This window comes from Hesperophylax consimilis, chromosome 11 (assembly GCF_061612785.1).
Source record: "Hesperophylax consimilis isolate HC1 chromosome 11, BYU_Hcon_1.0, whole genome shotgun sequence".
Lineage (NCBI taxonomy): Eukaryota > Metazoa > Arthropoda > Insecta > Trichoptera > Limnephilidae > Hesperophylax > Hesperophylax consimilis.
In genome coordinates this window covers 278,961-300,225 of record NC_142846.1, presented here as the reverse complement: position 1 = coordinate 300,225, position 21,265 = coordinate 278,961, and the positions used below count along the sequence as shown (strand labels likewise).

The following is a 21,265-nucleotide window of genomic DNA, read 5'->3' as shown; positions in this document are numbered from 1 at the left end:
AGACGGTTGGGAGCAGTTGGGACTCTTGTGCGGTGTTCACACAAAGGCATAATTATGTGTACACCAATAAACCTCCTCTCTCTATATTATAATATTTCCCGACTCTGACTGACCACTTTACAGTTTACAGTCATTAGTCATCGGTACGTATAAACAGCTGTGCAATAATAATAAAAAGCAGATGTTTGCTATTTGTTTGTTTATATGGTGGAAAACTACACTACACTTTACAAACTTTTCGTGATCATATTACCAGGGCCAGTCCTTTGTGAGACATCACCTCAGGGGCGCTTCCAAGAAGAAACCCCCTCGAGCTCTGCTTCAAAGCCCACCGAGCTCTACTGTCATCCGCTTAACTGAATTGTTGCACACTTCAAAGGGTCATTGATATGCAACAAAAACAAAGTCGGAGACAGAACCGATCCCTGTGGGACGCCAGTATTTATAGAGTGAGAGGAATAGTTGAAACCATCGGCAACGGTCTGAATCGATCTTTCACGTATACAAGAAATCCGTAAGAAGGCAGTTTGTTGACAAGTCCTCGGTGAAATGTCCAGTGCAACCATTTGGGTCTCCCAAACATGCGTCACATACGCGAGCGTTTAAAGAGATGAGCAGGTGGTCAAGATTTTATATTACTAATGACTTTGCATTGATTCACATACTTTTCAATGGTCATTCTAAAAAATAATTTCCTTATGAAAGTGAAAGCCTTTGAAATGTGTGCTGTGGAAATAGGAAGGAAGTCGTGTTTTCAAACTTAAGCACAATGTTTGTTTGTTGTCACTTTGGGTTAATGAACTTGAACGTCAACGGATAGCGGTAGTTCAAGACCCAATCGCGTTACACAAGAATTATTTGAAATTCATTTTATTGGCTTTCGAATTCAACAGAAAAGATTTATATGTTTCGTACGTTTACTATCAGTAAAGTTAAATATCGATCAAGGTTAGTTCAACCCTTGGTATCAGTTAGCTCCAGGGTAAAACTGACCATATATTGGTATGCTGTGCCCTCTTAGCTCCAGGGTAAAACTGACCATGTATTGGTATGCTACGCCAAATAAGTTGTAAGTAGACAGTAGTTTAATTAGCATATAAATTATAATTGAACTCCAGGGTGGGTCTACTAATAAGAGGAACCTTCAAAATAATCCTTAAACATATATTTATTAGCGTGTCACTTGACACTTGTCCGCGATGTTCCAAGAACAGGTCCGGCTTCAGTTTATCACTGTGTTTTCCGTTCAGTGTGCCGCAGTACCTCATACCTCAGACCTGAGACCCCAGACCTGAGACCTCAGACCTGAAACTTCAGAACTCAGTACCGGTAACTGTTTCAAACTTGTTGGGTCACCCTTTGTACACTTTTCTATCCTTCAAAATACTCATTGTGTATCTGCAGTTACTTTAGATGACTCCATTCGGCCATAAAAGTTACAGGCGGGTACTAATGCTAAGAAACCAAGGATTCGAATTGTGGGACGAGAACTGGACAACATTTTGTAATAATATTGCTGATTTGTATACCGCCGTTTTTGGGGAAAATCACCACCAAGTTATTAGACACCTGTAAGGTATTCACATTTAAATGTAGATACTTTAAATTTAATTTAAGATTTGAACGCATATTTTGAACTAATTGCACGGGAATTCCATCTTGTATCGGAGAATAGTTCGACCCAGGCCACAATCGTTGACTAGTCGGGACTACGTGTTTTTGTTCAGACGGAGCTAATTGCACGGGCATTCCATCTTGGATCGGAGAATAGTTCGACCTAGGCCACAATCGTTGGCTAGTCGGGACTACACGTTTTTGTTCAGACGGAGCTAATTGCACGGGCATTCCATCTTGGATCGGAGAATAGTTCGACCCAGGCCATAATCGTTGGCTAGTCGGGAATACATGTTTTTGATTTAGTGTAGTGTTGTTGATGGCACTCCTCGAGAGGATCAAATCTATACTGGCCGCTCACGGTATGGCGCTCTCAATAGACCTAAGTAACATTGGCATCTTCTCTCCAGCATGACTTGCCTACACATTCCCTCTTACTTATTTCTGTGTCGAACGAGAGCTGGCCTATTGGAAGCGCTCTCAGGAATAATGAAATGATATTCTGATTTTTTTTTTTTTCTTTATTAATAATATAAGTTATTGTGCTCTGTTTTTACAGGCTTTTCAACCACCACACTAGGCACATACCCGTATTATAGTAGTCGTAATACTGTTATTTATTAAATATACGGTTTTGTTAAATGCAATGTTTTGTTATAATGAGGAGATCTATAGTTGGTATCTCGGTCTGGCAAAATGCAAGAATTTTGCATTTTGCTAGATAATCATTGCAACATCTAGAATTTGAAGTAGGAAAAAAATTGTAAAGCAAATTAACTTATTTTAATGATGTGAGACATTTTAAAAATAATTCCTATTTTTTATAAGTAACCAATTCTGAACACTTATGGTATCTTTATGTTTATATTCAGTTTTCGATTTCCTGGTATCAATGCTCAGTGAGTTGAACATTTTGGTAGCAATATAAGAGAACTGTGGCCGAGCAAAACCTGTTTTCAATAATGCATTTTAGGAGTGATGAGTAACGGGTGTGAATTTTTGTTGTGTGTTTTGAATTAAATCCTTTGTAATCATTATTTCAATAATATGTAATTGAAATATAGTTACCTAATAAAAGTAAATATTTCAGATGGAACGCGCGGAAGAATGTGCTCGCAGCCTGAGACGATGATGCTGGGCGAGTGGGTGGGGGAGGTGGGGGAGGGAGGGGAGGCGAGGAGTGACTGTGGAGTCCCGGAGCCAAGCAGAGTTCTCCAACCAGTGAAATTAACATTGGTGCAACAGAATGGTGCCGGTGCTAATGAGGGCGAGGGTGGTACAGAAGTTGCCAATGCTGAAACAAGTAAAGAGGGCAATCAACTTAAAACATATTTATTTGAAGCGCCTAAAAGTGTTGCTATCGGTGATAAAAGTCCCCTCAGATTAAGCCCCAGCCGAGCGGGCGAAAGAAGTTCTCCGTTGCGGGCTAACGGTTACGCCAATCTGGAATCTCTGGATAGTCGCAATAGCGTTATCAACGAGTTCGGAGATACCATTGGATTTTGTGAAGTTAGACTTCCCAGTAGTGTGGCTGATGGACCGGCAGATATTTTAAAAGTAGATTTAGAACAACTACATCAAAAAAGAAACGCAATCACAGAACGATGTAACGACAGCCAAACGTTCCAATTACCCACGACATCCTCCGGAAAGTCCCGATCATTCAAGTCTCTCAATACTGAAATAATGAAAATTCTGACCGACCTGGATGCCGTCCTCGATATGTCACTGATAGAAGAACCCGAAGATGTGGATACCACTTGTCAGCCTTCCTTCGAAAGCGTTCCTACGGATACAGTCGGCCGCGGTGGAGGAGACTCTTGCTCGGAGAACGCTCTCGATGAAAACGCGGGTCGATTCACCGGCTTCGATGTATCGAGCTTCGCCGGTGTGAAGAAAGATTTAAATGTCGTGAAGCAAGAATTAGCAGACATCAAGGAAAATTTATCAGAAATTAAAAATGATTGTGAAAATGGTGACATTGATCTATACAACGTGACCCTGGACGACACGGAGTCGAACTCTCTGACGCCGTCAGAAAGCTCCTCGGGCGTCAGTGACGTGTCCGAGAGTGCTTCAGCGATGTCATCGATCGAGACGATTACCATTCAGGTGACAGAACCGGAGGACGACCTGCCTGTGACAGGAAACTCTCTCGAAGAGATCAGTGTGAATGATGGCAAGATGACACCGCCCATCGGGAGGTCCGCCCGCGAGCATCTGCTCGGGACCGAGGTCGCTGGGGGGAGAACGGATAGTTGCAGGGGGGAGCTGGACAGGAGAGCCTCCATGCGGCGGCTGCGCCCCCTGTGCGGGGCCAGCGCGCCCCCGCTGTCGGCGCCTCCCTCCCCGGAGCTGTCTCTATCGGCGCGGCTGTTCCTGGAGAGCCAGGAGCCGGGGCGCTACGGGGGCGCGGTGCGGCCGCAGAGCGCCGGGGCGGGTCCCCGGGCCCGGGGGCGGCGCTCCCAGCCCGCGAGGCGCTGCGGCTCGCTGCACGTGTCCCCCGGCGCGCCCCCCTCCCCCGCCAGGAGCCTCGAGGAGCCCGTCCTTCCCCCGGATGACAGGTAATAATAATACGTTCAGGGAGTTCAGATGAACATACACACCGTGCCTGCTTACTGCAAGTAGGAATACATGCCGCGTGCTTGTATTTACATTGTAGGTAGCATTACTACCCGCGTATTTATTACCTTACACATTATCTTATCATTATCTCACAATTATCTTACACATTTTCATTTCTACTAAAATAAACACCATATTTATTTTTGTTTGTTTTTATTTTTTGTAATAAAAATGTATAAAAAAATTAATTAAATAAAAATAGTTCTCTTAAGGCGATGCACTACGTAGTAATTTATAATCTTTTTTTTATTTGAAAATGTGGTCGCCTAGAAATTTTTCAGATGCTTTAATTAAATACTGCGAGTAGAATACATCTTTGCCTTTTATTTATATATTTTAAGAAAAGTCGACAGCAAATCTTTAATCATACAACGATACAATAATAATATAATTAATTATGCCAATTATGAACTTTCCACTGATGAATAGATAATGGTAAGGTGTACAATGTCATAGAGATGTTCTCTTAAATTAATTTCTTGTTTAGTTAGAAAATATTAAAATAAAGAAGGGTGGGGGGGAGGAGGAGGAAATATAGGATAAGGATTAAGAGGCAAAGGACGGGAATATATAGGAATTGAACTTCTAGTTTGAGTTTTGTTGATTATTTGTCGCGTAAAGTCGAGTTAAAAATGTCAATATGGTAATAATTGAAGTTAAATGAATGTGTGGAATCTGTAGATAAATGAGTTTTGTTTGGAATTGGTCTTACAATGAGGGAGATTAAAAGTAAGCGACTGTCTGCTGTTGCGATTGGGAACATGGAATATGAGGATTATTACTATCGATTAAATTGTGTGTAATTTTAAATAATATTACCGAATCTGCTATATTTCTTCGAAAAGTTAACGTCCGTATATTGAAGAACTTTGCAGTCTTCATTACTGATATGAGATCGAAAAGAGCGGAAATTAAGGTACCAAATCTATTTTGAACACTTTCAATTTTATTTTTATGTATTGCATAGCCTGGGTTCCACACTTGTGATGTGTATTCAAGGATACTACGAACGTATGAGAAATACAGTATTTTGAAAGTAGTAATAGCCTTTGAAATAATCGAGTATTTTTTAGATAAGTCTGGGCTTATAAACTATATTTTTATAAGCCCAGAAAAAAATAATGTATAAGGCCTATGAAAACTGCTTTAAAGTTCAAAATCTCCTTCTTACGAACCCATTTTCGGTTAGGATTTTATTGTATAATATGGCAAATTAAGTTATTTATTAAATGATCGAAAAAAATTAAATATTTATGCCTGAACATCCACAAAATAAAATAAAATACACTAAAAAGTGTATTTTAAATTTTATTTTATTTTATACTTATTTTATACACTAAAAAACAGGCCATGTTTTTTTCTTGCATAAATCAAAACAGGCGGATGGTGTTAAGCGGGAATTTAAACCTTATCGCCATCTACGTAAGGGGTGTTATTGATAGCGGCTCGATTTAAAATATTACACTACGTAGTGCATCGCCTTAATATAAGTAAGTGTAGCCACTCTGTAAGGAATAGTTATTTTTACTTTTGACAACCTTTTTTTGTCAAAATCGTTTCATTACAGATTAGAAGAATTGATAATATATTTTTAAAAATATGAATGTCGGTTGTGCCTCTGTCTGTTACTCGGGTTCAAAGAATTTTAAACCCTATTTCTGTAAATAAAGGATTTTCCTCGCTTATTCGAATGAGGATGTTCCGTTCCTTCTCACCTTTTTAAAATGTACGTGCTTACTGCTTGACTCCCCATTGTACATTCTGTGCTCTAGAAGTGGGAACTTTAGATCACATGTTTTTTGGTTGTTCCTCTCTTCCATCAAGCCTTGTCAGAATTGCGTCCCCTCCATTCAGCATCTCATCTCTTCAAAGTCTCAATTCGACTCCAATCTTCCTTTTGAAATGAATAATTTTAAATAATGACCTTGAAGGGTGACCTCCCTCTAATCTCTAAATAGTATAAAATAAAGACGCCTTTCGCGTCTGTCTGTTCTCTTAGTTCTCCTAAACTACCCAAAGAGTTTTCACTATCACGGAGAATAGTGCTAGTATGATAGGTTTATAATCAAGTCGTAAAAACATATTTTCGGGGGCTGTCATTGCCAACTAAATATAAATATCTCATAAGGATTGATAATATAGGATAATATGGGAACCCGCAGTAATAATTTTTATCTTTTACATATATAATGTGATATTTGCGAAGCAATTTTGAGCAATATAATATTAATTCTTATCCAATTAAATATGTTAGTTACGTTGATCATTTAATGTAGATTAAAATTTTCGTTTGAAATATATATTTTAAATTAATATCTTGGAAGATATCGAAGATTAAAAAAAAAACACGAAGATTATTTGACCGATATAGTTTAAATCCTTATCCAACTACTCAAATTAGCAACTTAAAAGTTGATATATTTTTTTAATACCTTAGAAGATATCGCAATTTGAAAAATCACCTGCAACAAAACGATTTGCCGCACGCACAAAAGCCGCCGCTTTTTTTCCCTAATATATATGTTAAATTAAAACGTTTTATTTAACGCAATTTCAAATCACGCATTCATACACCGACAACCGATATTAGTATGTCTAAATAATCATTAAGGAATCAGTTGAATTCGGTGCAAACATATTGTCGTGATTTTATTACAAAACAGTTGGTTGGTGTTTAGTTTAGTGTACCTACTTGCTCAAAAAGTAACCTTCACGAATTCCTTTCGACTCAAATATCGACCGCCTTTCGCAAAAAATAAGATGATACAAAATAATGAAGGAATGATTCTCTCGTTCAATGAGACTTCCGGGTTGTCAGGGTCGGTTTCGCGCCACACACAACACAGTGGAGATATCCCGAGAAGGCCATTGTTGTCTCAAGTGCAGTGTCTCGTGTTACAGCTCCGGTTCCGGCACTGCGGAGGGGCAGATAGAGGGGTGGGCGAGGGGAGGCGAGGCGCTGGCGCTTCTGTCGCTGTGCCTGGGCCCGCAGGCGCTGTGCCGCTTCGCTCTGTTGGCGCTGCACTTCGGGGCCAACTTCGTGGTGCAGTGGGTGTCGCTGTCGCTGGTGCTGGGCGCGCCGCTGCTGGCGCTGGGCGCGGGCCTGGGCGCGGCGCTGGGCGCGGGCCCGCTGGGCGCGTGGCGCGTGGCCCCGCTGCTGCGCGGCCTGGGCGCCGCCCTGCTGCTCGCGCTGGCCCTCTCCGCCGCCTCCTCCTCGCTGCCGCTGGCCTGGCTGCTCGTCTTCTTCAGGGACTCCTTCGTGCCCGCGCACGGCCGCTACCGGTGGGCGGAGAACGCGGCGGGCAACAGCAGCTCGCCTCTGTCGCTGCTGCTGCCGCGCTACTGGGCCGAGGTGGTGCTGCAGCGTGGGGAGGGGGAGGTGCTGGGCCCCCTGCACTTCCAGCTCACCTTCCACCTGGCGCTGCTGTGGGCCGCCATCTGCCTCATGCTCAGCAAAGGACTGCGCACCTACTGGAAGGTGAGTACCTACCTAACTCTACTTTTGACAGAAGGTTGCAATTAAATCAAAGTGAATGGAATATTAGTTGTTCATAAAAGCGAACAACATAGCCCGTGAGTACTGTGCTGTGCAGGTGGGCTATATATATCCGCTGTGGTTTGTTTGCAGGTGGTGTACGTCATGACAATCCTGCCGCTCCTGGGCCTGGGGGCAGTGTGCGTGCGCCTGCTGTGCCTGGACCCGCTCATGCTGCCCGCCTCGCTGCCGCGCACCAGCTGGCCCGACTTCTTCATCAACAGCAAGGTACGGACAACATGTATATAGAGGCCTTCCTCGACCAGTATCTCCCGATCCAACCCGCCACACAGCAGGCAGACCTGGACAGACCTCATCCCATAAACCCGGGCCATCACCAAAATGGAAAAACAAGTCATCATAATATACATTATTATATGATGAAAAAAAACAAATTAGTTGAAGTAAAGAAGAGAAGATAGTATTGGGGTTTAATTAACTATTCATGTACCATACATTCCAAACCAATTTGCAGAGTTTGAACCACTATTGGTAAATACAAATACACTCTTATCTTCTTAAAAAATATTTGATTTACAGGCACGGCGGGTGTTCAAATTAGTTTGAAACACCCGCCTGCAATCCCCTTTTACCCCTCAAATTAGTTTGAAACACCCGCCTGCAATCCCCTTTTACCTGGCCGGGGCCCCCCACCCCGAGGTCGGGCCCCTACGCCGGGGCTTCTCACATCTAGTCCGACCCTGACTGAGACGACACATTACGTCTGTATCTGGCACTAAACTTGTCACATATATTATTAAAAATAATTATTTTTACATTAGATACATTTAAAGCAGACATAACAGTAATAATATAGTATAATGAGAGCATATATTTAAAATGAGTAGGTACAAGTGTTATTACGTTTTGTTAGGTTGAATTTAGTTCCTAGCTAGGCAGATTGCTTGTTCTAAGGAACCAAATGTTTGTGAAATGCCAAATGTAATTTAATTTTTACTCTTCTTAAAAAAAATTAAGTATACTTATATTAAGTTTTTACTAAAAGTGACATTAATAGGTAAACATGTATAGTTTTAAGTGACATTATATAATAGGTTTTCAGTCTTATATTAAGTTTTTACTAAATGTGACATTAATAGGTAAACATGTATAGTTTTAAGTGACATTATATAATATTTTTTCAGTCTTATATTAAGTTTTTACTAAATATGACATAGGTAAACATGTATAGTTTTAAGTGACATTATATGTATAATAGTTTTTCAGACTCCTCCCTACCTAAGCCAATCAACCATTTGGTTATTATTGAACCGATGTAGGATATTTTGCATTTTTAAAAATTTAAATCTGGGGGGATTTTATTATACAGGGTGTCCGGGGGTAAAGTGCAGTAACTTCGTGGGGGGATTCTACATGATCGTAGGAGTAAAAAAGGTAAATAACTTTTTCCGAAATTCCAACTTTTAGATGTACTTTTAAGCTAATAACGAAAAATTTCTCCGACGTGCCTAGACGGCATTATTTTTTTCGTCGTTGCCAAATCTACATCCCGCGCCCCTTCCTGCACCCCCCGCTATTGTAATTCAGTAAGCAAACGTCTGTGCTTTGAATCTAATGTGTCACATAATTTGACGCGCGGAGTAAACAACTTTGAAAATTTAATTTATCTAGTGTTAAAAGTCTCATTTAAATAAAAACTTGTTAATTTAGTGTCTTTATCTAGTGTTTAAGTCTTACTAAAAAGTACATCTTTATTCGGTGCGTGTTTTCCTTAAACATCGAGTTTTATTTAGTTTAAGAGTAACCTAACTGTTAAAAATGTGTAATAATATTACTGTACGTTTACATACTTGCCTACAAGCAGAAGGTGGACATTTTGAAAATATTTTAAATTAGTAAAAAGCGATGAAATTAGTTAAGTGTTCAATGAGTTATTAATATTTTTTATAATAAAAAGTGTAACGTGATTTTAGTGCAGTTCTCTTTTTGAATTTGGTAAAATATCAAAACATACGGCGAACTCTGTGTTGTTATTGTTTACAATTCACATGCGGTTTCCATGGATACGCGCCACTCACAATATCGGTTTCCATGGATACGCGCCACTCACAATATGCAACGTTGCCACGTTCACACTTGCGAATTTATCGGGTAAGTTTGCACCTACACTATGGCTTTTTAGCAGGTATGTCTTTTTGTATGAAAAAGAAAAAATTGGAATTTCGGAAAAAGTTATTTATCTTTTTTACTCCTACGATCATGTAGAATCCCCCCACGAAGTTACTGCACTTTACCCCCGGACACCCTGTATAATCTCGGTCCCAGATATGTATATGTCTTTTGATATTTTGCCGTATTGCTCCCTGGGACCACGAGATCTTTTCTGGTGTGACTTCTTGTACTATATTTATGATCAATTTTATTAAAATATTCTAGATTTTTGTGCACATGGATAATAATCTTTTTTATGAAGTTTTGACGAATATCAAGAACATTAAATTTTTTGTAGAGTTCATCGCTTGAGAACCTATAGGGTTTACGCAAAATGACTCTAATTATGGATTTCTGGGCCTTCACAAGCGGATCTAAAATTGTTCTTCCTGACGCTCCCCAGCCAATGCAAACATACATTAAGATGGGGTTGCACAGTCCGAAATAAATTTTTCTTAGGTCTTGTTGTTTAATTCTTCTTCTTCTTCTTCGATGGCGCTACAGCCCATATCGAGCTTTGGCCTCCTGCAACAGTCGCCTCCAACTCCTCCTGTCCTCAGCGGCTGACTTCCAGTTTGTCACCTGGAGAAGCTGTGCTGCATCCCCTCTTACCTCATCTTCCCACCTCAGTCTGGGTCTTCCCACTTTTCTCTTTCCACCTGGGTGACCAGTCAGAATTCTTTTTGGGACGCGTGTATCCGGCATTCTCTGTACATGCCCAGCCCATCTCAGCCTGAGGAGTCTCATGTGTGCAGAGATGCTAGGGGCCTTATATTGCTTTATATTATATTATATATATATATATATTATATTGCTTTTATGGGCCTTGTTGTTTAATTATGTTGCGTAATGCTAAGAATATGTGAATTAATTTTCTTACCCTAATTGAAAGGTTGTCAATGTGATGTTTCCAATTAAGATGATTGTCTACAATAACACCTAGATATTTGATGTTGTTTACACATTCCAAAGCTTCACAGTTGCAGTTAAAGTCCATATTATATGAGATACAATTAGTCTTATGAGTTTTTATTATGTATGATGTACTAGGTAGTCCCTTTATAGTTGAGCTGAATTTTATGTATTTAGTTTTTGATATACATATTTAGTGTTAGTAGATTTTTGTCAAGCCACTGTTTTATCGCATTGATTCCACTTTCAGCATGTTTATGAGTTTCAGTCCAATCTTCTCCTTCAAATATAGCTACCGTATCGTCTGCAAACGTAATAACTTTTCCGCCTACTGGTAGCTCGCATAACTCATTGATGTAAATTATAAATAGAAGAGGTCCCAGTGTGCTTCCCTGTGGTACACCAAAGTTGGTGTCTAGTGAGGTACTCACTGTTTTGCCTATTTTGAGTTGTTGGCTTCTACCCGTTAAGTAACTCTTTAACCATTCGTACGGCATACCTACCACACCAATATTTTGTAATCTTTTGAGAAGTAATTTATGAGAAATTGTATCGAAAGCCTTGGCTAAGTCTAAAAACAGTGCAATGTTTTTTTTCCGCAATCTATATTTCCAGAAATATGTTCTGTAAGTTGCGCTATAGCGTCGTCCGTTCCTCTCCCCAGCCGAAAGCCAAACTGATTTTTGCTTAGAAGTTTTCGACTCTCTACATAATTACTTAATCTATTTTTAAAGATTTTTTCTATAATTTTTGAGATTGCACTCAATAGGGATATTGGCCTATAATTGCCCACTTGGTTTTTGGCTCCACTTTTGTAGATAGGTATATAGATTTTAGGCTATAGATTTTTTAAGATGGTCGGGGAAAACCCCAGAAGAAAAACTTTTATTGAAAATTTTTGATAAAGGCGATGCGATATTGTATTTGATGATTTTTAGTATATGAGTGTTAAGACTATCAGGACCGTTTGAATGCGTAGTGTTAAGATTGTCAATAATTTTTATAACCTCTTCATTTGACGTAGGTGGGAATTTGAACAAAAAAGGATTTTGTTTTGGTTCTATTGCAGATGCCAGTGAATCTTCAGTTTCCTTGGTGACACTTGGGATGTTTTCCGCAAGCTTAGACCCAACCGTCGTAAAATATTGGTTGGTGTGGCAAGCAATTATGTCCAAATCTGTGGTGGCTGTGTTTCCAATCAAAAGTTCCTTAATATTAGCTTCAATTTTATGTTTAGTATAGGTAATTTGTTTAACGATGCTCCACATATTTTTACTAGATGGATCTCGGTCAAGTTGAGACCTATAGTACCTTTCTTTCGCATTACGCATAACATTTTTACAAATGTTACGATATCTACTACATACTAGGTGATTATAACATTTCTAGACTTATCTGGAATCTAAATTCTGAAAGACAGATGATACCACAAATATCTGTTGACGAAGCCAGCTTTACTGTTATAGACTTTTTATCTCTTTGTGACTTTTTCCAATATAATAACATCTTAAATGTAAATCAACGTGTTCTTGACCTAGCCATTAGCAACATGAACTGCTCATTACAACCTTGCATTCCACCCCTTTTAACTGAAGATTTGCATCACAAATCTTTCAAAATAGAAATAAGACTAAAAAACGAACCTTATTTAATACATCAACCACGACAAGTCTTATTATTTAATTCAGCTGACTCAGCTGACTACGTCAAGATTAACGAGTTTTTGGAGCAATTTGACTGGTCGAATATTTTTAGTTCAAGGGGTATGGAAGAAGCAACTGATAAATTCTACGAAATTATTAATGAAGCTATTGATCACTACGTACCATCAAAAACCATTTATCTGTCTCCCAAATATCCCCCGTGGTACACTCCCTAACTAATCAAAATCATCAAAGAAAAGCTAAAGTATCACCGAAAGTTTAAAAATTATTCACACCCCTCAGATTATCATACCTTCTCATTACTCAGGACTCGCCAAAAAAGAAAAGAAAAAGAGTGTTATACTAATTATATAAAGAAAGCCGAGTTAAATATAAGGAAAGATGTGAAATATTTTTGGACTTTCGTGAAATCAAAACAGTCATCTTCTGAAGTACCTAATAACGTGTATCACAAAAAAATTTCCTCAAGTGATGGTCAACGAATTTGCAATCTTTTTAACGATTACTTCCAATCTGTCTTTATCCCCGATAAAACTACTAATAATACTTCCACAAATATTGTTGATACAAGTAATGATGTTACAATAAATTCAATTAATTTTGATTCAATTGATATAACTGCACCATTAGTGTTAAAACATCTCAAAAATGTGGACACTAAAAAGAGTGCCGGTTGTGATAAGTTACACCCAATTTTTATTGTTAATTGTGCTGAAACACTAGTTACTCCTGTAACACTACTGTTCCAAAAATCTTTTAAAGAAGGTGTATTTCCTACCATTTGGAAACAAGCTTTTGTTTCACCTGTTTTTAAAAAAGGGGACAAACACAACATTGAAAATTATAGACCTATCTCTAAACTATGTATCTTAAGTAAAATCTTGGAAAAAATCGTGTATAACCAACTTTTTGACTCATGCAAAAATACTATTATTAGCCCGCATCAACATGGTTTTTTTCAAGGCAGATCTGTTGATTCGAACCTAGGACAGTTTACTGATTTTGTTCTTAACTCTATGGATAATGGGAAACAGGTAGATTCCATCTACACAGATTTTTCTAAGGCTTTTGACAAAGTTAATCACGACATACTGTTAAACAAGCTCTCGAAGATTGGTATATGTGGAAATCTTCTGAGATGGTTCTCTTCATATGTTAAAAATAGAAGTCAAGCTGTTGCTTTAAAAGGTTACATGTCACAAATTATAATTATTCCCTCAGGGGTACCGCAAGGCTCCCATCTAGGGCCTCTCTTGTTTATTTTATACATAAACGACATGAATCGTGTTATTAGTAATTCTTGTTTCCTATTTTACGCTGATGACATGAAATTATATAAATGTATGGGTGAAATGCAGATCACGCCAAACTCTGGGAATTGAATAAAAATGCACTTTCTAGATGAGAAAAGTGTGTAGAAACTCATTAAAAAAAGAATTAAGGCGCGGAAGAATAAATTGAGGGAGATACAGCCGATCAAAGTTTAATAAAATTGCACTTCGCGATCTGAGGGTAAAATTCGGTTTATGGGAGTATAACCGAAATTGAACTTGATTTAGACCAATTTAGGGCTGGGGAATCCGAATCTGAAAGAATTAGGTGGGGGTCGGCACTATTAACTGAGTTATAGGGTTTTGAAACTTCGTACGCGATACATAGGAACCATGTTTTATTTATCAATTATGACTTAAGAAAATCAAATTAACAACTATTTACTTTTGAAATTTCAGTAGTGCCAACCAAAAAAAAAAGTGTTGCCATATAATAATAATATTTTTTTACAAAATAGGTTAGGTGTTTAGTTTGGGTTAGAGTAGGCAGAAGAACATGGGAAAAAGGTATTAGAATTAAATCACAAACCAGTCTATACAAACCTAGCGTAGCCCACAAACTACTTGAAAACTGGGATATAACTCTAAAGGGGACGCGAGCAGGCGTTATTAAAGGGGCAATTTTGTGTAACAGGAAATAACATGGAAAAAAGGTATTAGTATTAAATCACAAACCGTCTATACAAACCTAGCGTAGCCCACAAACTACTTGAAAACTGGGATAAAACTCTAAAGGGGATGCGAGTGGGCGTTATTAAAGGGTCATTTTTTTGTTATAGAAAATCACAGTTAGGTTAGGTTATATATATACATAAATTAAGTATTTACAAGATTTTAAATAATAAACTACCAATCTGGCAAATGATATTTAATTTTCAGAATTTTCCATGCATTGATATTATTATATGGCAACACTTTTTATTTTTTGGATGGCACTACTGAAATTTCAAAAGTATTAAAAGTTGTTAATTTGATTTTCGTGACAAAATATGGCGGCGGACTGTCCGAATTTACACGAAAAAAACATTCAATTTATTACACTTACAAACTAAACCATCTACCTCTACAACGAGTAGAAACAATAAGAGATCTTGGAGTAATACTAGATTCTAGAATGTTGTTTAGGGATCATATTGAAAATATTCTAAAAAAAGCTTATAAGCAATTGGGTTTCATTATTCGAATTACAAAGCCTTTTACGGTAGCACACACCCTAATTCTGTTATATATGTCATATGTACGGTCACAACTAGAATTCGCCTCATTTTGGAATCCTCAATATCAAATATATATTGATCGTATTGAAAATATTCAGAACAAATTTATGAAACACCTATCGTGTTGTTTTAGTGACCATCGATTTGTCCCTGTCACTTTATATAAACGTAGAAAAATCTCTGATGCATTATTCTTACACAAAATCGTAAACTGCCTTGTTGATTCATCATATCTGTTAGAAAGGATTGCATTTCGTTGCCCCAAGCAAAACACCAGATCGAACGATTTATTTAGAATACCACATTGTAAATCCAAATAGCGCAAAGCTCTGTAATAGTACGTATCTGTGAAACTCACAATGCCTCTAGAGATGTAGACATTTTCAACCATAACTTAATATCATATAAAATTCAGCTTAATAAATTAATAAATTAAAATACTTTTATTTTATTCGATTTTTTTGTTGTGAAAAGTACATTATTATCACCCGTAGTGAATACCTAGTATAGCTATGCGAAAAGTTGTATTTTTTCTTTTTGTTTTTAATTTTATGTATTTCTTTATTATGTTTATTTTTTGCCATTTAATATGTTGTGTAGGTAAAAAATACTAAATCTACATTTAATTTAATGGAACTTAATTGGTCTAGAACATATGAATGTTTATTGTTATAATTTTTTTTACTGTACGACTGTTTGCTTCCTAAATAAAAAGAAATAAAAAATAAAAAAATAAATATTTGTAGTTTTGGCGCCAGTTATAAACGTCTTTGTATTTTTGTTCACCGATTTGTCAGCTGCCGAAACATATGTCGTAATTTAAAAATTAATAATCAAACTGTCTACTTGTTAACTTTTGGTTATATTATCCACACATTCCTTTGGGACTCCTTTGCTTGCTCATCTTTCATATTTACATACTATTATATTTTTAAACTTAGAGTTGGGCTGCAGCAGCGCAGGAGACCTTCCTGGTGTGGGGTCTGCTGATGCCGGGAGTGTGGGCGCTGGTAGCCGCCCCGCGCACCTCCCCTCGCCACCCCATCGAGCGCCCCGCCCCGCGCCGTCCCCTCCTGCTGGTGGCGCTGCTGGTCACCCCCGCCGCCCTGGCCCTGGCCACCCTGCTGGCGGGCAGCTGTAGCCACATCATCCAGCAGCACGGATACCAGTACAGCGCGGTGAGCTACGAGTTCCTGTCAGCAGAGGCGGTGAGTGTGCGCCACCTGTGGCACCACTCCTCCGCGCTGGGGGTGCGCGTGGGGGCAGAGGGGCGCGGGGGCCCGGCCCAGCCGCTGCGCCTGGCCACGCAGCTGGTGCCGGCGGCCCTGGCGCTCCTGTCCACGCGCCGCCTCTCCTCCTTCTGGGCCGTGCTGTTCTACTTCAGCATGCTGCTGCTGGGTCTGGCACAGCTGGCCTCGCTGGTGTGCGCGCTGCTGCTGGGCGTGACGGACATCTGGTCGCGGCTGCTGCGGCCGCGCTGGCTGGCCGTGTGCGTGGCGGTGTGCGGGGCCGGCCTGCTGCTGTCGCTGCCCCTGGCCTGCGAGGGTGGCCTGACCGCGGCGCAGCTGCTGGACTACGCGGTGGCGGGCAGCTGGTGGCAGGGCTTGCTGCAGGCAGCCGCGCTACTGGGCATGTTCCTGGTGCGGGGGCGTCCATATGCGGGAGAGACCGTGGCTGCGGCACTATTGGGCCCCTCCGCCACCCTCGCTCCGCTGCTGAGCTTCACCTGGAATGTGGTGTTGCCCGTAGCTATGATCGTAAGTTATATGTTTTAACCACTGCTTGGCTTAATTGTAAATTTCACATCTGTATTTTCTGTTCAGCAAAATCATTAAGTAATTGCAATTCAGATATTAATAATAACTTAAAAGCGCAGCGCATCTTTTTTTTTAGGATAAATCTTCGCAAACTGTTATCAAGAAGTATAAATAACCTTCGTATACTGAGAGAGTTAAACTTGTTTGTTCCGAATAAATATAAAGTTGTTTGTATAAAGAGCCAAATATTCTCATAATCATAACAAGGCCATAAATAATGCAGTGCAACTATTGGAGAAAGCTTGATGTCTTTAGGAGAACATTTAATGACTACCTCTATTGTGCAGACCCTGTGCGTGGTAGACTGGCGCGTGGGGCGCTATCGCCAGCTGTACGGAGCCCTGCAAGGCCCCCCCACTGGGTGGAGTGAGGCGGCGCGACACGTTGGGGCGTTGCTGCAGCTGGGCCCCCTGTTGCTGGTGCCCCTAGCCGCCCTCTTCCAGTCCTATCGCTACCTGTTCAGCGGGCCCCCGGATATTCTCGACGTAAGTTCAATGAGATATTAACCCGACAAGTCTGATATGACGATATAACGACCATGAACCCTATTGAAGAACAATAATTCTACAGAAATTAAGTCCTAAATTTTGACCTAAAAAATGTTTAGTCCTTGTGTTTGGAGTCAAGAAGCTTACAGCTCTGCCTCGTAGGTCTTGAATGCTGAAAACATATAAGAGCGACTTATTCCAGCGCATACAGTTACTGTACCGACCGCGTCTGGACAGCCGGGGCCACGTGGTGCGCCCAGCACCCCCAACACCCCCCGAGCCCCCGCGCCCTGCGCAGCCCCAGCCTGCTGCGCCCCCCGCACCACCCGACCCTCCGCCCAAGTACACCCCCCCGCCTTCCTACTCCACGGCCACGGGGGTGCGCCTTGCCAAGCTGCTGAGGAACAGCATCCGCAGAAGTATCCTTCATGTGCAGCGCAGGTACACTTTCCTCTCATTTGATGCTCTTCATTCTCCTGTTAATAAATAAATAATAATAATTGGATGACTTGTATAGCGCCGTTTTTGTGCAAAATCACCTCAAGGATGCTGTGTTATTCTGACTCTTGTGTTCACTCAGGTATTTTATTCGCTAGACTCACTGATGCCAAATTTCCTCATAGATATATAAATATAAATGTTTGTTTGTTCAAAATATTAAATCTGCAAAAGTTCTTCACCGATTGCTTTAAAATTTTGACGCAACGTTTCTTTCAAATATGCGTGTGTTTTTATATACCTGATGGAACGTGTGATCAACGACAAACTGCTCACATACCTCGAGAAGAACAAAATTATCAACGACCGTCAATACGGATTCCGGCGGAACCGCTCGTGCGGTGATCTTCTCGCGTATGTGACGCATGTTTGGGGGCGGTGCCTGGAACGTCACGGTGAGACCCAAAAGGGTCGCACTAGACATATCCAAGGCCTTTGACCGGGTCTGGCACCGAGGACTTGTCAACAAATTGCCTTCTTACGGACTTCCCGCATCCCTGTGTACGTGGATTGCTGACTTTTTAAGGGATAGGTCGATTCAGGCGGTTGCTGACGGTTTCACCTCTTCCTCACACTCTATAAATGCTGGCGTCCCACAGGGATCGGTTCTGTCTCCGACTTTGTTTTTGTTGCACATCAATAACCTTTTGACATGTGCACCGATACATTGTTACGCGGATGACAGTACAGTTCATGATAGCTTTTTGTTTGACAAGCCCCCAAAGGGCACACAAACTCCAACGGCTCGGAGGGCTTTGAAGCAGAGAATGGACGGTTATCTCGAGAGTATTTCCTCCTGGGGCAAAAATAATCTCGTCGAATTTAATGTTTCAAAGACCCAATCCTGTCTGACTACGTCTAAAAGGGATCTAAATGATAATCTAGTCTCCTTCAACGGAAGCAATCTTCCGAACAGGCCTTCCATTGATATGCTTGGTGTAACTATAAGTGACCAGCTCAGGTATGGGGGCTCCATCGAAGCCAGAGTAAAGCTGGCCTCTCAGAAGCTGGGCGTACTGTACAGGGCCCGCAGATACTTTAATAGTACACAACTGCTGACCCTGTACAAATCGCAAGTGCGCCCTACTGTCGAATTTGGCAGCCATCTCTGGTCCGGAGCCCCTAAATACTTGAAAAAAACCCTTGACTCTGTGCAAAAACGGGCGGTCCGTTTGATAGATTCCCCAATCTTAACAAACGGACTGCAATCTTTAGAGCACAGGCGTCAGGTAGGTATGCTGTCCTTGTTCTATCGGTATTACAATGGAAGATGCTCTGAGGAACTAGCGTCATTGATCCCTTTGGCACCGGTGCGTAGTCGGGATACGCGCCAAACGCGCGCCCAACATTTGTACACGGTTGACATTTGTCACATGAGAACGGGTCGCTTCTACGATTCGTTCTTAAGTTCAACAGCTCGGCTGTGGAACGAACTGCCGGCCTCTGTGTTTCCTCCCTCCTACAACATGGGACTCTTCAAGACCCATGTTCACTCCTTCCTCTCCACAAAAAGACCCTCCACACAGCATCCCCAAACATGACATAGGCCCTGAGGGAAATTATTTTCTTCAGGGCCTCCTGTGTGGAGTTAATATAAAAAATAAAAAAAAACCTATATTATATAGATGTCACATGTGTCAGGTAAAAACAGCGCCATCTGCTGGACGTAAAAGCAACACCCGCTACTGTTTCTCTATCTGCACCGATAGACTGAGCCATAGCAACGTGTGGCAGGGTACAGCTAGTAAGTTGCAGAAGTCGAGTAATGTATGGTTGTGTATTTCAGGCTCACTATGCACCTAGCGGAAGGTCACTCCCCTGTGACGACAGTGAGCGCGGCCTGTGCGCCCCCACTGTACTCGCAGCTGGCGCCCCCGTGCTACAGCAACCGGGGCTTCTCCGGGGACAGCCCGCCCTTGGAGCTGCAGCTGCGGGGTGGAGTGGGGCGCCTCTCGCCCGGCCCTCTGCAGCCGGATCCGTTCTCCCGCCAGTACCGCAGCATGAGGGCCCCCCGGCAGAGCGAGGGCGTGACGGCGCGGGACGTGGCGCAGCTGCTGCGCAGTGGCACCCTGCCCCGCCCCCCGCGCGCCCAGCCCCCGCACCCCCCCGAGGTCACCCTGGACATGGATCCTACTTCGTCTGTGATATAGTGCGATGGCGCAGACTGTTATGTTTTTATTGATTGCGCTCCTTTCCATACCCTGAACAAGAACAGCGAACACTGCACTATATTATTGTGTGATTGTTGGTAATATGTTCAACAGATGTCCTGGTTTTTAAAACTCTCTTGGAGTTGACACGTCCAATCGGTGACCTAATCTGTTTCTTTGTTATCATTTGTTTGTTATTATTAGACATTGGGTTATATGCACTACACTATATATATCGACAGTCCCTATGTATACGACTATTGGATACGTATACATTTGTGGAATCTGCAAAAAATTGTTTTATTATCTTAAACTATTTAATTACTTCCTTTTTTCGATTGATGCAAAAAGTTGAATTTTCATTAAATCTCACTGTTTAAACGAAAACAATTAAATTCTATTATATCAGCTGGTAAAAAAAATAAAATAAAAATATTGTTTTTACTGTAAACCTCCGAAGATGCAGATTCATTAATTATATGTAGGGACGGTATTCACCATACGATACCTGTGAGGCTAGCGTTGTTCTCAGAAAAGACAGGCAAAACATCGAAAAGGCTCCAATTATAATAATAATAACATTTCACTTCAAGTGCGCTTTAAATCCAATATGCGTTACGCATGCAAATGCATATAATCTGTTGTCTAGTTATTACTGTGTGGGATACTTGTATATAATGTATTGATTGTTGTATACTAATGGTAACGATGTACTGATAAAATCCATGCATTGTGATGGTTGAATGTTTTCTGACTATTGTTCAAATCACCACATGCTGGAACCTAGTCTATATAAAGAATAAATACACTCAGAATTTAGCTTATATGTTAATAATAGTTATTGTGTATATTTCATAATAAATATATAAAACTGAAACAATATTATTTATTTGAGAGTCCGCACTATCCATGTCCAAAGCCTCTGGGGTTTGGCGTTCTGAATGTTGTGCGTCGCCAGAAAATAGGTTGGGAAACAGCTAAAAGCAATGGTTAACATAATGACAATTCAACACACCTTGAAAAGCGTAAACCCGTTTTATATCACTTTTGAAAGGTGTGTTGAGTTGTCATAGTTATCCGATCACCACAAGATTTGTACCTATCATGATTTGCCGTGTGGTAAGAGCAGACGACGTTTAGACGACTTATTAATATGATTCTATTTTACCCCCTCCCAATTTAAAATGATTTATTACCGGTTAAACCAATTTACTGATAAACATAATTGTGACAATAGATTTC

At 40.7% G+C, this 21,265-nt stretch overlaps 1 protein-coding gene across 2 annotated transcripts in view; it reads left to right on the top strand.

Moving 5' to 3' along the window:
• The window catches only part of LOC149419594 (sodium-dependent transporter bedraggled-like), a 42,324-nt gene extending 21,059 nt beyond the window's left edge, over positions 1 to 21,265 (top strand). For both annotated transcript variants that reach the window (XM_089637180.1, XM_089637179.1), the window contains exons 2-8: positions 2,705 to 4,178; positions 7,141 to 7,717; positions 7,868 to 8,002; positions 16,012 to 16,827; positions 17,175 to 17,372; positions 17,578 to 17,816; positions 19,660 to 21,265. In XM_089637180.1, coding sequence (XP_089493306.1) covers positions 2,722 to 4,178; positions 7,141 to 7,717; positions 7,868 to 8,002; positions 16,012 to 16,827; positions 17,175 to 17,372; positions 17,578 to 17,816; positions 19,660 to 20,023 — 3,786 coding nt within the window. In that variant the 5' untranslated portion in view covers positions 2,705 to 2,721 and the 3' untranslated portion in view covers positions 20,024 to 21,265. The remainder of the gene's footprint in view (positions 1 to 2,704; positions 4,179 to 7,140; positions 7,718 to 7,867; positions 8,003 to 16,011; positions 16,828 to 17,174; positions 17,373 to 17,577; positions 17,817 to 19,659) is intronic.